At 39.5% G+C, this 14,925-nt stretch overlaps 1 protein-coding gene across 1 annotated transcript in view; it reads right to left on the bottom strand.

Moving 5' to 3' along the window:
* GLIS3 (GLIS family zinc finger 3) overlaps positions 1 to 14,925 on the bottom strand; it is a 640,530-nt gene that overhangs the window by 117,405 nt on the left and 508,200 nt on the right. The window contains exon 8 of the mRNA XM_075339832.1: positions 12,807 to 12,981. Coding sequence (XP_075195947.1) covers positions 12,807 to 12,981 — 175 coding nt within the window. The remainder of the gene's footprint in view (positions 1 to 12,806; positions 12,982 to 14,925) is intronic.

Genomic DNA, 14,925 nt, shown 5'->3' with positions numbered 1-14,925 from the left:
TCAGAGAAAGAGAAACTTGGATTTCCTTCAGTCTGGATTTGTCCGTGAATGAATCTGAGTGTGTTTACTCTGAACACTGCATATTTATTTAGTTTGGTGTCTAAGAAGAAAAAAATGTGCCAACTGATTGCAGTGGCCTCCAGACAGAAGATCTTTTAGGGAAAGTGTATGAACTCAGATTAGAAAGTGAATGAATTGAAAATGTAAAAGCTATGAGACTTATACTTTATATCTAATGGAGTAAAGTAAAGGAGCCACTAAACTCCAAAATGAAACATATTGTATGAATTACCAACACAGGCTTTGCTCATGCCATCCTGAATAGTATCCCATGCTGATTCATGATGTGGTGATAGATAATGTAAGCCTCCTGTCTTCTTATCTCTGTTTGATGCTTTCATAGAATTTCTTTACCAACCAAGCATCTGGTTTAAGCCCGGTCGCTCACCAGGATCCCCGTACATCTAGTTATTTACATTTTATGCCAGACTTCAACATTCTTGGCTTCAGGTTTGTGACTTTTTATGATTATAAACCAAAGACAATGATACATATTTTTTCTGTCCTACCCCAAAAAATATTTTTTTTTTTTTAGTTTGTACTTGTCATTTATTCTATTTTGTGGTAGGCATTCATTGTTCTAGTCTATAATTCGAGAAAGTGGAGTGGGCAGAGAAATATTACCACTTGTATTATATTCTAAAAATCATGTGTCTCGTATGCTTTTTTTGTTCTTGCACTATAGAACACAAAGAATAATTATTTCAAGCTGCTTGAATAGCAAATATGCACTTAATGGTTAGTAATAATAAAACTATACAAAACCTTGCACATGCTAAAAGCGACAAGAGACTAACATTTTCCTAAAGAATTTAATAAAAATAATAAATACATGTTATCAGACATAGTAAACAACTATTTTCTGTGGACTCTATTTTTCTACAAGACGTTCATATACATTTGACTACATCCATCCTAAAGGATCTGTCTGCAGACCATAAAAAACTGCCAATAATGATAGACAGGATAAGTAAAGAGGTGCTCAAATTCATTGGTCTGAAGACAGACCCTGATTCCTAAGGGTATGTACATGCAGCCTATTTTTCAGACTGATTCTGCCTGCAACCCACCAGAAACAGCAATAAAACATGCCAAAAGTATAAACATATGCACAGCATTGTGAAAACGACTTACTATACATATGTTCCATCTCATCACTTCTTTTAACCTCTTTCAGCTTCACTAGTGGCTATATGAAATGACCAGTCTATGCTTTTGGCGACTTCGACTTGGAAGCCAACACTATGTTTTACATGGAATTTAAAAAAATCCAGCCCCAAAGCAGTCGTAAAAGTTATCCAAAACACATCAGTAAAGATGTTCCAGGGAAAATATTGCTGTCTTCTGCTTCAAAAATGATGCTCTGTGCACATACCTTATGTGCTCTTATCTATGGATATGTACTCAGCCAATAACTGGCAGAGTTATACTATCACCATGGTCAGTTATTGACTGATATGTAGAGATTAGTGATGAGTGAGCATGTTTTGCACTGCTCATTACTCGATCAAGGATGGAGACTTACAAATGAGGAAAAGTCTATAAGAAGCTAGCAAAGTGTTTTCAAGTTGCCCTTTCCTCAGTTCAAAATGTAATTAAGAAATGGCAGTAGAGGTCAAGATGAGGTTTTTAAGACCAAGCAAAATTTCTGTGAGCGCTGCTCATAGGATTGCTAGAGAGGCAAATCAGAACCTCCACTTGACTGCAAAAGACCTTCAGGAATATTTAGCAGACTCTGGAGTTGTGGTGCCTTGTTCTACTGTTCAGAGACACCTGCATAAATATGGCCTTCATAGAAGAGTCATCATAAGAAAATCTTTCCTGCATCCTCACCATAAAATTCAGAGTCAGATGTATGCAAAACAAAATCTAAACAAGCCTGATGCATTTTGGAAACCAGTCCTTGAAACCAATTAAGTTAAAATATAACTCTTTGACCACAATGATCAAAGATATGTACAGAGAAAAAAAGATACAGAATTTCAAGAAAAGAACATATGACCAACCATAAAGCATGGGGGTGGGGATTAATCATGCTTTGGGGGTTGTGTTGCAGCCAGTGGCATGGGGATCATTTCTCAGGTAGAAGAAACAATGGATTGAATGAAATTTTAACAAATTCTTGATGCAAACATAACACCATCTGTAAAAAAAGCTGAAGTTGAAAGAGGATGGCTTCTACAAATGAATAATAGTCCTAAACACACATCAAAATTCACAATCGACAACTTCAAAAGGTGCAAGATGAAGGTTTTACAATAGCTCTCACAATCCCCTGACCTGAACATCATTGAAAAACTGTGGCTAGACCTCAAAAGAGCAGTGAATACAAGACAATCCAGGAATCTCACAGAACTGGAAGATTTTTTAAAGGAAGAATGGATGAAAATCCCTCAAACAAGAATTGAAAGACTCTTGGCTGCTACAAAAGGCGTTTAAAGCTGTGATACTTGCCAAAGGGGGTGCTACTAAGTAAACCATGCAGGGTGGCCAAACATTTGCATTGGTCCATTTTTCTTTTTTGTTCATTTTAAACCGTCAAAGATGAAAATAATATTTTTTTTTGCCTAAAATACAAAGGAAATGTGGCATCTTTAACTTTATGCCTTTTAGAGATCATTTCAACTTCAAATTTGACATGCTACTGTATGTTACTGGCCTTATTAGAAAAAAACATATTGAAGCCAATGAAACATTTGAAGCCAAGTGGGCACATTTATAGAAAAAATATGCACTGCCATCCCTTTCTTAGCTCTTAATTTAAGGCAAAGAGAAGAAGGCAAATACGGTATATTTTTTTTATTAAAGTAAAATAATTGGGTAAATGTTTCTAAAAAAAAACTGGCATAACACTGCTCTCTTGTCTTTATCCTTGCTATGAGCCTACACATAGGTGTCAGCGACTTTATGGATATATGATAAAAACTATTAAAAAATGCAGATTTGTTAATGTATTGAAGAAGACAATGATGCAATATTACTAAAGGGAAGTAAAGATCCCGGATAACCATTTCAGATGGCTAAAATGCAAATCGGAACAAAATACAGTAATTTATTATAAAGCATCAACATTTCAGCGCTATGTATCTGAAGTCAAAGAAGACTTTGCTATTCATTCTGACACAAATCAAGTTCAGTTTCCTGGAAATACATAGTATCAATCTCAAGCATCACATGTAAAGATCCACAGAAGTCTTACAGATGCACAGTAACAGTACAGATGTTCTTGTAGTGACTATGTTGGTGCACTATGTGGCCATGTGCAGCCTACGCTGATTAATCTACTGACAGTCACTGTCACGTCCCTACTAGTTCAAGAGACTAGCTTTCCGTATAGGAAATCATTAGGCATGTGAGTGTGATGCAACATGAGTGATTCCTAATCAAAAAATAAAACATATATAATACCACAACTGACGACCACTATCTTTTTATTTCCAAAATGATGTACTAAACAATTACATATTAACTATATAATGGATGGTCCACTACCTTTCTGATACAGAGCTTCAAATCTTCTATATTGACTTAGCTAAAATGTTATGGTTGCTTGAAGTCACCACAAGTGGGTTTATTGCATACAGAAGCATAAAGGTCATCTTGGGTAAATCCATCCTGTGTGCCCCCTAGTGGTGGTGGCAAGCAGCTGGTATATTATCATTTGACTATCACTGACTTAAAGGGAATCTGTCACCAGGTTTGTGTTCCATCATCTGAGAGCAGCATAATCTAGAGACAGAGACCCTGATTCCAGCAATGTGTCACTGAGCTGTTTGCTGTCATTTTGATAAAAATCAATGTGTTTTCTGCTTCAGATCCGGCAGTTATACAGAGCTCATGAATATGCTGGACAACCTGGTAGCAGGCCAAGTAGTCCCCTAATCATAATCTACTGCTGATTAATCAGTGATTTTATCAAAACTACACTAAGCAGCTTAGTAAGTGACACATCGCTGGAATCAGGGTTTCTCTCCATCATTATGCTGCTCTAAGAGTAGGTGGCAAAAACTTTGTGACAGATTCCCTTTAAGAAAAGAATAGGTATTGGACCTCTGACTCTATCATTGACTTAAGAAAATAATTGGAATTGGACGTCTGTATCCCACCCTCATAAAGATAAATTAGATTAAGAATCCTTTAGGCCTCCTTCACACGTCCATTCCTCCGGTACGTGTTTGTTCCATTTCCTCACGTACCGGAGACACGGACACACGTAGACCCATTAAAATCAATGGGTCTGCGGTCACGTGCGTATTTGGCCATGGACCGTGTGTACGTGTGAAGCATACGTGTGCCCGTGTGCTCCACATGTAGACATGTCCGTTTTTCTCCGGCATCACGGGTGTCACACGGAACGCAAACGGGTCACACGGAATGCAAACGGACCACACGGATGTGTTCCATATGACACGCACCGGAGAAAATATGTGTCTGCGAGTAAAAAAAAAAATCTTTACTCACTTTCTCCGGCCCTGCAGTCTCTGCCGCTGCTGTCACTCGCTTCCGATCCCCGCTCATTATGCTCATTGCATATTCACTTCACTGCGGCCGGAAGCAGCAGCAGCGGGGAGTCGGCAGGACCGGAGACCAAAGATCAGCACCACGGACAGCGAAGCCAGGGACAAGTGAGTAGAAAGTTCCTGTTCTCCGTGTGTTATCTTGGATAACACACGGAGAACACAAGTGTGCCATAAACATGGCTCACGGAGTGCAAAACGCACCTTTGACATGTCCGTGAAAAACGTGCGTGATTTTCACGGACGTATGAAAGAGGAAGAGGCCTCAATTGCATAATAATTTTATAACTATTTTAGCATCACCCTACCTTTTTAAATGCCTTTCTAGAACTAAATAATAACTACCATTTCCTAATTATTTGTTGCCATCTGTCAATGTGAATATCAATCTTTCTAACACAGGGAGAATTCCTACTATTTTATCAAGAAGTCCCTGGCAATAAGTCATAATTCTATACTTTAACCAAACATAATATAACCTATACATAACCAGAAATAAAGTCGCTCTGGATTACAAATTTTTCTACATGTAATTTAGTACCAGATCCAGGAACGGCCGTTGTTTTCACAATCAAAAGATAAACTGTTCTAGACAGCTCCTTATAAATCTCCTCCATTTGGCACTTCAACACTTAGCGCTAGCTGAAGCCACAGTGCAACATGAAGAAAACTAAGAAAACTTGTATGTGATTCATTGGAAACATTCTGGCATTCAGATACATCCTCCAGCAGCCAATACTTCTTGCTGCTTCAGCCCGAAAAGGAAATGACCACTTTCAAGCACAATCTCACTTCTTTTATACAAGATTAATTTACTTAGCCTTTTATAACCTAATCACATATTTCACTTTGACATATTATGGTAGTTTCTTACTGTAAGCCAAGCTGTGGATGGAGAAAAAAAAAGATTATTTCTTAAATGTGATTTTGTACTATAAACTCTATTTATTACGTTTCTCCTCAACCTCAGTGCTGCAAAAAAAGTGTCATAGGAAAAAAAAATAGAACTGAGAATACGATAACAGGAGACTTCTGGGCACTAAAGCAAAATCTGTAATAATGCCCCTACAACACCTTGAAAATGATAGGGTCATCTGTCTCCGATGGAGCATGTCATATGTTGGATCCTTTCCCTGCCTTTAGATCTGTTATTCTGCATAAATTTAGATTCTGTCCCACAGTTACATTTACATTACAAAAAAAATTGTATCCAGTGCCTTAGGGGCACTTTGCACACTACGACATCGCAAGCTGATGCTTGTGATGCCGAGCGCGATAGTCCCCGCCCCCGTCGCACATACAATATTGTGTTATAGCTGCCGTAGCGAACATTATCGCTACGGCAGCTTCACACAGATTTACCTGCCCTGCGACGTCGCTCTGGCCGACTAACCGCCTCCTTCCTAAGGGGGTGGGTCGTGCGGCGTCACAGCGATGTCACACGGCAGGCGGCCAATGGAAGCGGAGGGGCGGAGATGACGTAGTGTGCAAAGTACCCCTTAGAGTAACTTCATAAATCAATAGTGAAAATAAGACACTTTGTAATATATCTTATCAGAGATATTGGCTTCTTTCTCCTACTGGACTAATCATTTATTTTCATTATTCTCAAATCACAGGTTAAATCTGTCTTCAGTGAGGACTTTCCCATAACTGAGAGAGGAGATGGCAGCTGGTGCTGATGAGATTCTATACAGAAAAAAAATGAGGAGCGCAGCTCTGCCTCTAGCTCCTCCCTTCTCACATCTACATAGAATTTTATCAGTAGCATATCCTATTTTATTGAGAAGTTAGAGAAAGAATGATCAGTCAAGGAGGAGAAACAAATTATATCTTTGATATGATGTGGTACAATGTTTCCTATTTTGTAATGTATTAATGATTTACGAAGTAAAATAAAGAAAAAATGGTTCTCTTTAGAGGTTATGTCCCATAAACAAAAACATTTTTAATCAATAAATCTTGGAACAACAATTAATCTCAAAACTGAATGTATTAAAAAATGTTCCTGCGCTGAAATAATAATATACAGTGCCTTGCGAAAGTATTCGTCCCCCTTGAATTTTTCCACCTTTTCCCACATCTCAGGCTTCAAACATAAAGATAAAAATTTTAATTTTATGGTGAAGAATCAACAACAAGTGGACACAATTGTGAAGTTGAACGAAATTTATTGCTTATGTTAAACTTTTTTAAAAAATAAATTACTGAAAAGTGGGGTGTGCAATATTATTCGTCCCCTTTAAGTTAATACTTTGTAGCGCCACTTTTTGCTGTGATTACAGCTGCAAGTCACTTGGGGTATGTGTCTATCAGTATATGTGCACCTGCTGTATACTATGTAATGGCCATGTTTGATCATACAGGGACATGGTCTGGCCATACCACACCTCCTGGGCAGGGGAGGAAGCAAAAAAGTATTCAGATAGAATCAGCTGCGATTCCATGCAATACTTTCTGTGAGGTAAAATGCTCTTTTTAAACAGGAGGGGAAGTTTTACCTCACAAAAAGCAGCAGCTGCGATCTCTTGCTGTCCTGTCTGTATACTTTATTTTGCTTACTCCCTGGCCCAGGGGATAAGGTATGATCTCACGATGTGAAAAAATAAAAAATAAAGGATGAATGATCCAGCTTCCGATAAACTTGTTCAGGTAAAATCCAGACTTTAAAAACAGATTCAGATTCTCACATACATATTAGAAGATCAGATTAGTATTTTCATTATGATCAGACCATGTCCCTGTACGGCTTGACACGGCCATTACACAGTACATAACAGGAATACATATATGAGTGTGCCGCCTCAGCAGCGGATCGAACCACTCGGAACCGGGGGGTGGTGTTCTTTCGTAGCTCGAGTGTCTCCGGACCCAGGGGCTTAGGGGCCACACTCAAATGTGAAAGGGGGTATTTACAGGGGATTTTGGTATAGTTCGTGACGCCACCCGTGGTATACGGTAATGGGAGTATCACCTCTGCCGTTGGGAGTATCTCAGGTGATGGAGTGGGGCAGCAAGATGACGTTAACCTCCACGGGTAGGGGTAGGCCCGGGACTCTGGTTGGTGATGCGGGGATGCAGTGCAGGGGTCAGTCGGGTACTCACTCAACAATGAAGCAGATGCTGAAAACAGGGTAAACCAAGTCTCTGCATGCCATTGCCTCTCGAGGGGAGCTCGTCCGGGTCCTGTCCCCTACAGTGCTGCTGGTGGTCCGTAACCTGCCTCCTGGCACTAAGTTTTAGATTATCCGCTGTGGTCCGGTAGCTTGGAGCTATCCGGGCCCCGCTCCCCACTGTGGCTAAGTGAAGGAACCTGTTCTCAGGGCTCACACTTGGAATTTCAGTAGGATGCTTGCTAGGAAAGCCCTATCCCCCTCGTTGTGCTAGTGCCCCGATTCTAGAGCTGGTGGGAACAGTCCATAAAGGCCCCGTTCTCCTCAGGTTAATTGCCAGATTGCCTGAAGCTTCTCCCCGACCTAGGCTCCGTGTACCCCGTCGAGCCTTCGATCCCGGACCGGTGATAGGACCAGGCTGCCGGCCGTCCTCCTCGACAGGTCCCTGGCACCTAGCCTCAACTCCTCTAGGTTCAGAACAACTGTCTGCGACCTAGTTTTCCTCTCCCCTGGGAGCTCCAACTCCCGACTTCCTCAGAGCTCCTCACAGCTCGAGGGCTACCACTGAACTTGCCACCTCCCACCTCCCTATCTGACCCCTAGGTGGGCGGCCTTATTCCTGCTTAAGAAAACCTACATGAAAACCCGATGCAAAAAAGGGGGGGCTCTTACTCAGACACTGAGACAAAACCTATGAAATGAAACGAGTAAATCGAGCCAGAGAATAAATTCCATATATAAAAATTAGAAATCTTTATTGAAAAAGGTTAAAATAATTTCCTAAAAAAGAGGACACTGACAAAGGTTCACGGCTACCAAAATGCTAATGTACAAACAAGTAGACATACATAAATACAATTTAATTTTTAATGAGACACACAATAGTCGCTACAAATGCTGCCAAGTAGACATAGAGAAAACAAATCTCCTCAAAAATACAGAGATGGACCCCGCCACACCAAGGCTATTTGCTTTAATATATTTCCATGGGGGTACCCCTGAGGGGGAGGGGAGAAGAGAGCTCCAATCACCACATATAAGAGTATTATCGGATCACAATATTCACCATACTCATATCCTCAAGTATATTCACCATATTCATGTCTCAGCCTTAATGGCATATAATATAGAAGTCAAATCCACAGATAAATGGGAGAAATGTGGTGAAAAAAGGTTCTCCTAAGGACAAGGGGCAAAACCAAGCGGTGATAGGAGCTGCGCAATTGGCTCTATCAGAGGAGGTGCAAAATAAAGGACCCCAAAGGTAAAATACTTGCTGCCATACATCAAGATAAAGCCAAATAGTGGCAAATGGTAAGAATGGCAGACCGCTAGATAGATGGTTTAAAGATAGATAAAACCCAAGATGGGACAACAACACGGAAGTATGGAAACAATTCAAAAGGCAGCGAGAGGGTTACCTAAATAAAGCGTGTGCTCAGAATATGACAGCCGAGAACCATAAAGAATGCCCCTACGCGCGCGTTTCGCGTCTAGCTTCTTCCAGGGGGTGCAGATAGGCAGTATACCCAGGTTTTTTATACTCACTATAAACCGTGATGAATGATGGCGCTCCTGCGTCCCGCCCTGCCCCCACGACCGCCGGGCGCGGCGTCTGACGTCACCGCGCTCAGCCCACGTCAGACGCGTCATGACAAAGAGAGGTACATCGGAAGTCCACATCGGTGAATTCATTGTTACATGCCTCCTCGTCCCATCCTTATCCTTTAATCTCTGGCATTCCCATAGGACAATTCCTGAGGACTCGACGGATTTGTTCATCGGATGAAACCTTTTACAGATATGCGGAAGATCTCAAAGGTCGTTTTAAGGATAGAGGCTATACGGGGAGGAGCATCAAGAAAGGCTATCAAAGAGCTCTGGTAACGAAGAGAGACACACTTCTACATTCTAGGAGAACTCCTAAAGTTGACCAACAGGTAAGATTCATCAGCACGTATAACTCCAAATGGCATGAGGTTAGGATGGCCTTGGACAAATTTTGGCCTATACTGACTGCTGACCCTGTTCTGTCAAAATCGATTGGTGACAAGCCTTCCATCACCTATAGGAGATCTCCGAATCTTCGTGATTTACTCACCCATAGTTGCTATGAGGGATCCAACAGGGAAAGGAATCCTTTTGGAACAATGGGCCCTAAATGGGGCTTCTTTCCTTGCCATGATTGTATTGCTTGCCCTAATATGATCAGGGCTTTTGATTTCACATCCAGTGATGGTATTCGTCAATTTAAAATTACCCAACATATCACCTGTAATACCACGTATGTTGTATATTATGCGGTTTGTCCGTGTAAATTAATATATGTTGGTTTGACATCACGGCAATTAAAAACCAGAATAAGAGAGCATGTACGGGACATTGCGAAGGCAGCAACAGTTGAAGACATCTCTTCTCTGAAACCTATTCCCAGACATTTCAGATCTAAACATAATTGTGATGCCAGCGGTCTGCGGGCATTTGGCATCGATCGGATTAATCTGGATAAGAGAGGTGGAGATTATAAAAAAAGATTAGCTCAGCTGGAAACCCGATGGATCTCTAAAATTGGATGTGTCCGCCCCAACGGCCTCAATGATGTACTCAGTTTTGCCCCTTTCCTGTAGATTTTTAACCAGTTTTGTATACCCCTTGGTATCATTTTAATAAACATTTTTTGGTTTTAACTTTTTTAATTTTCATGTTTTTATTTATAGATTTGACTCCACAAACTTCACCTGGGCCACTCCATGGACCTATGAATTCATCAGCTGCACCTGCACTTTTTAATGAATATAATAACATATGTGCTACTATTTGTAGCTTTTACCTATTTGCACTATTCACTTGATCATTATTTTTCTATTATTTTTATTTTTATTTTTTCTTATTATTATTTTGTTTTTTATTTTTTTTTCTTTGTTACATTCCCTTTATTATTTTTATTTATTATTTATTATTCACTATTTATTATTTATTATTTATTATTTATTATTTATTTTTTATTTTCTTTTTTTATTTATTTTTTATTTTTTATTTTTTATTCATTTATTTTCAAATTTTCTTCCTTTTTATTTTTTATTTTTTATTTTTCTCAATATCTTACTTCTTCTCATTGATGTAATGGCCACACTTATTATTCTTTGTCATCTTGACTTTGTGTTTTATGTATCTAATTTTAATCCAGTAGGTCTGATCTTTTATTATTATCTTTATTTCTTGTATTCCGCTTATGTATGTATTTATTTAGTACATTAATATGCCTATTTATTGGTCTCACTTGATTTCACGATATGTTCATCTGCTATTATTGTCACTTATTTTTCTTTATTCTTTTTCTTATTTTTTTATTTATTTATTTATTTTTATTTATTTTTTCATTATTATTTTTAACCCTCTTTTTTCTTTACACTGTTCACCTATTTATTATCACATATATTATATGCATACCATATGGTTCCGATGGTTGCATTCCTGAACTTATGCACGTTGTCACTTTAAGTATGTTCTGATGGTCCGGTATTATGTTACCATGGAGTTTCGCTCAGGTTCTATGATCTACCGTGACGTGCGCTGCTGTGTCCGGCCGGCTCCCAGGCTGCTATGGCAACGCGTCGTATGTACCTCGCCGCCCTCCGTCCACGTCATGACGCGTCTGACGTGGGCTGAGCGCGGTGACGTCAGACGCCGCGCCCGGCGGTCGTGGGGGCAGGGCGGGACGCAGGAGCGCCATCATTCATCACGGTTTATAGTGAGTATAAAAAACCTGGGTATACTGCCTATCTGCACCCCCTGGAAGAAGCTAGACGCGAAACGCGCGCGTAGGGGCATTCTTTATGGTTCTCGGCTGTCATATTCTGAGCACACGCTTTATTTAGGTAACCCTCTCGCTGCCTTTTGAATTGTTTCCATACTTCCGTGTTGTTGTCCCATCTTGGGTTTTATCTATCTTTAAACCATCTATCTAGCGGTCTGCCATTCTTACCATTTGCCACTATTTGGCTTTATCTTGATGTATGGCAGCAAGTATTTTACCTTTGGGGTCCTTTATTTTGCACCTCCTCTGATAGAGCCAATTGCGCAGCTCCTATCACCGCTTGGTTTTGCCCCTTGTCCTTAGGAGAACCTTTTTTCACCACATTTCTCCCATTTATCTGTGGATTTGACTTCTATATTATATGCCATTAAGGCTGAGACATGAATATGGTGAATATACTTGAGGATATGAGTATGGTGAATATTGTGATCCGATAATACTCTTATATGTGGTGATTGGAGCTCTCTTCTCCCCTCCCCCTCAGGGGTACCCCCATGGAAATATATTAAAGCAAATAGCCTTGGTGTGGCGGGGTCCATCTCTGTATTTTTGAGGAGATTTGTTTTCTCTATGTCTACTTGGCAGCATTTGTAGCGACTATTGTGTGTCTCATTAAAAATTAAATTGTATTTATGTATGTCTACTTGTTTGTACATTAGCATTTTGGTAGCCGTGAACCTTTGTCAGTGTCCTCTTTTTTAGGAAATTATTTTAACCTTTTTCAATAAAGATTTCTAATTTTTATATATGGAATTTATTCTCTGGCTCGATTTACTCGTTTCATTTCATAGGTTTTATTCCTGCTTAAGCAGCCCACTGGTGTGCCTGACAGGTGTGGTGCAAAGTGTATCTAGGGTTTGTGAATGCTGATGGAGGCAGCACTGCAGGATGGATGGAGACCCAGAACCATGGGGGGGGGGGTCGAATTCTGCAGGGGTAGGATAGTTTGTGCAGTACCCTTTGACGACCTGAATAGTCCAGGGGCGTCACATGAGTATCTCAGCACAGGAGCTGTGGTAGGATCAGACCATGTCCCTGTACAGTCAGACATAGCTATTACACAGTACATAGCAGAGACACATTTATAAAATGATCTCAGCACAGGAAAATTTGTTTTAAACACATCCAATTGTGAAAATTATTATTATTACAAGACATACTGATTAAAATATACTTTGTTAGTGGGACAATCCCTTTCAGATACATTTGCTTTCTGTCAATGTACCCAAATATTATTGGTTATATATATATATATTTATATATATATATATATATATATATATATCTCAAGGTTCTTACCGATCAGTGCCCGATTCCATTGGTGTTAATGGAGGTAGCTGGGATGGAGCATTGTGTGGACTGGATTGCATGTTGCTTCCCGGAGAAGGATGACTAGAAGATAGAGGCTGTGACTGAGGAACGTTTCCTGCCGCTGTTCCACTTCGGCTGGAGTGAGTGCTGGAGAACAAGGTAGCTAAAAAATAGGGAGTAAATATTCCATTTAGGCAATGTTTAATGAACTTAGAGAAAAACAGATGAAGTTTGTGAACTAAGACCAAAAGCCCCAAATGTACAATTACATTATTCTGAAAGACTGCATGAAACATAAACGTCAGATTGTTTCGCTACTGTGACTACACTGTGTAAACACCACAGGCACCGCTCTTTACACTGGTAAGGCTAAGGTATATACAGATATAGAATGTTAGTTTCCTTAAGATATATTGCTATAGAAAGGATTCCATGGATGTTTCAAGTGGACTGGTAGAAATATGAATATTTTTCCTCAAATTGCATGTTACATAAAAGCTTCCAATCAAGAATACTAACAATGTTTATTTCTGGATATCCATATTTTTTAAGGGGTATTCTTAGCTCAGACATTTATGCCATTCTGGTAAGATTACTATTTTACATAACTATAGGTATAAAATTATAACAAGAACTATTATTCCAATAGAGTAATAGGGATGGCAATTTAAAGAACTGTATAACCCAGATTTACTCATTCCCCCGGGATTTAAACTTTCACATCTGGCTTTGTAGCTTACTCATCCTTATAGATGTGGCTGAGTCTAACTTGGCACTAAAAAGATCAGGCTCCTTTAGAGTTACGACATTAGTTTCCTTGGGAATTACACTTGGAATGTCCCAGCTTACTTGTGTGTAATAAGAAGTACATTCTTAATATTACAGCCATCCAATTTCCAGGAATTTCTCACACACATTTATATTTGTGGGTTATGTGTTACTTTGTGATCTCTATTAGTTGGATAAGAGTTTTTTAACATAAATGTTATTCTAAGTATAATAAATGTATCATATAAAATAATATATGGTAAAAAATACAGTACGCTAGACACATTAATTTTGGCTGTACTACTGGACTCGCCGTTAACCACTACCCACTTTATTTGAGATGTCAACCTGTTTATTTTTTAAATTTTTATGAATGTGGTTGTATTAATCAATGTGGACTCGATAGCTAGGCTTGATGCTAGCCACTCCACTTAGTAAGGTCCAGAGACACCATGGTTTTGACCCTTTAACTTTACAAGGGTCTGGACTACACTGCAGATGCCCTTCAGTTGTGTCTGAAGGCTATTTTCTGACCAGTAAAGAAAGCTGAGAGTAATGACAAGGTTAGAATCAGTGAATCAGGGAAATTGAATCCAAATGCATAGTTAGGTAGAGGCAGGTCAGAATCTAAAATATCAAAATCAAAGGCAGTGAGGTGTTGTGCAGTTCAAGGTAGTGAAGGCATAAGAGGATAGTTAGGAAGTCAGTCGGGCCAGAAAACAGAAATGTAATCTAAAAGCACATCAGGGTATTCTCTAAAAATGAAACAATAGATGGCACAGGCAACAACAGATGGCACTGCATATTTAGGGCACCAGGGAACCCCATTGCCGATCAATCTTGTTGGCCTATTGCTTACCAATCATGTCGGCTGACTAGCTCTTGCAATTGGTTTGCAACCAGACCACCTTATTGGCTCTTAGAGGTTTTAATCATGCTTGTCTCTGTCAGCATCACAGCTTAAACCAATGCAGCAGTGTCAGCCAAAATGGTTGGCAATGAAGCAAGGGCAACTAAGTTGGTGACAACACTGAAGCTGTGCATATTGTATGCTTGGTAACCCAACTTGCTTTTCTGTTACGCTATGGAAATAGTGAGGTAAACTGTATGCATGACATTTAACAGTCATTAAGGACAAACCATCAGGTCAGTATCTGTGGTTTCTCATCAGCATGCATGTGAGATGTCTCATTGAGTTATTACAATGCACAAACAGAACAGTTGAAGGATGAATCCAACACTGCTAAATATGTAGAAATCAAACAATTAATGCTATCCTCAACAAGTTACATATATTCGACAATATTTAAGAAAGAAACTAAACTGTAACCACAAATTC

This window comes from Anomaloglossus baeobatrachus, chromosome 1 (assembly GCF_048569485.1).
Source record: "Anomaloglossus baeobatrachus isolate aAnoBae1 chromosome 1, aAnoBae1.hap1, whole genome shotgun sequence".
Classification (NCBI taxonomy): Eukaryota; Metazoa; Chordata; class Amphibia; order Anura; family Aromobatidae; genus Anomaloglossus; species Anomaloglossus baeobatrachus.
Note: the sequence above shows the minus strand (reverse complement) of the source record. Positions and strands in the feature narration are given on the sequence as shown.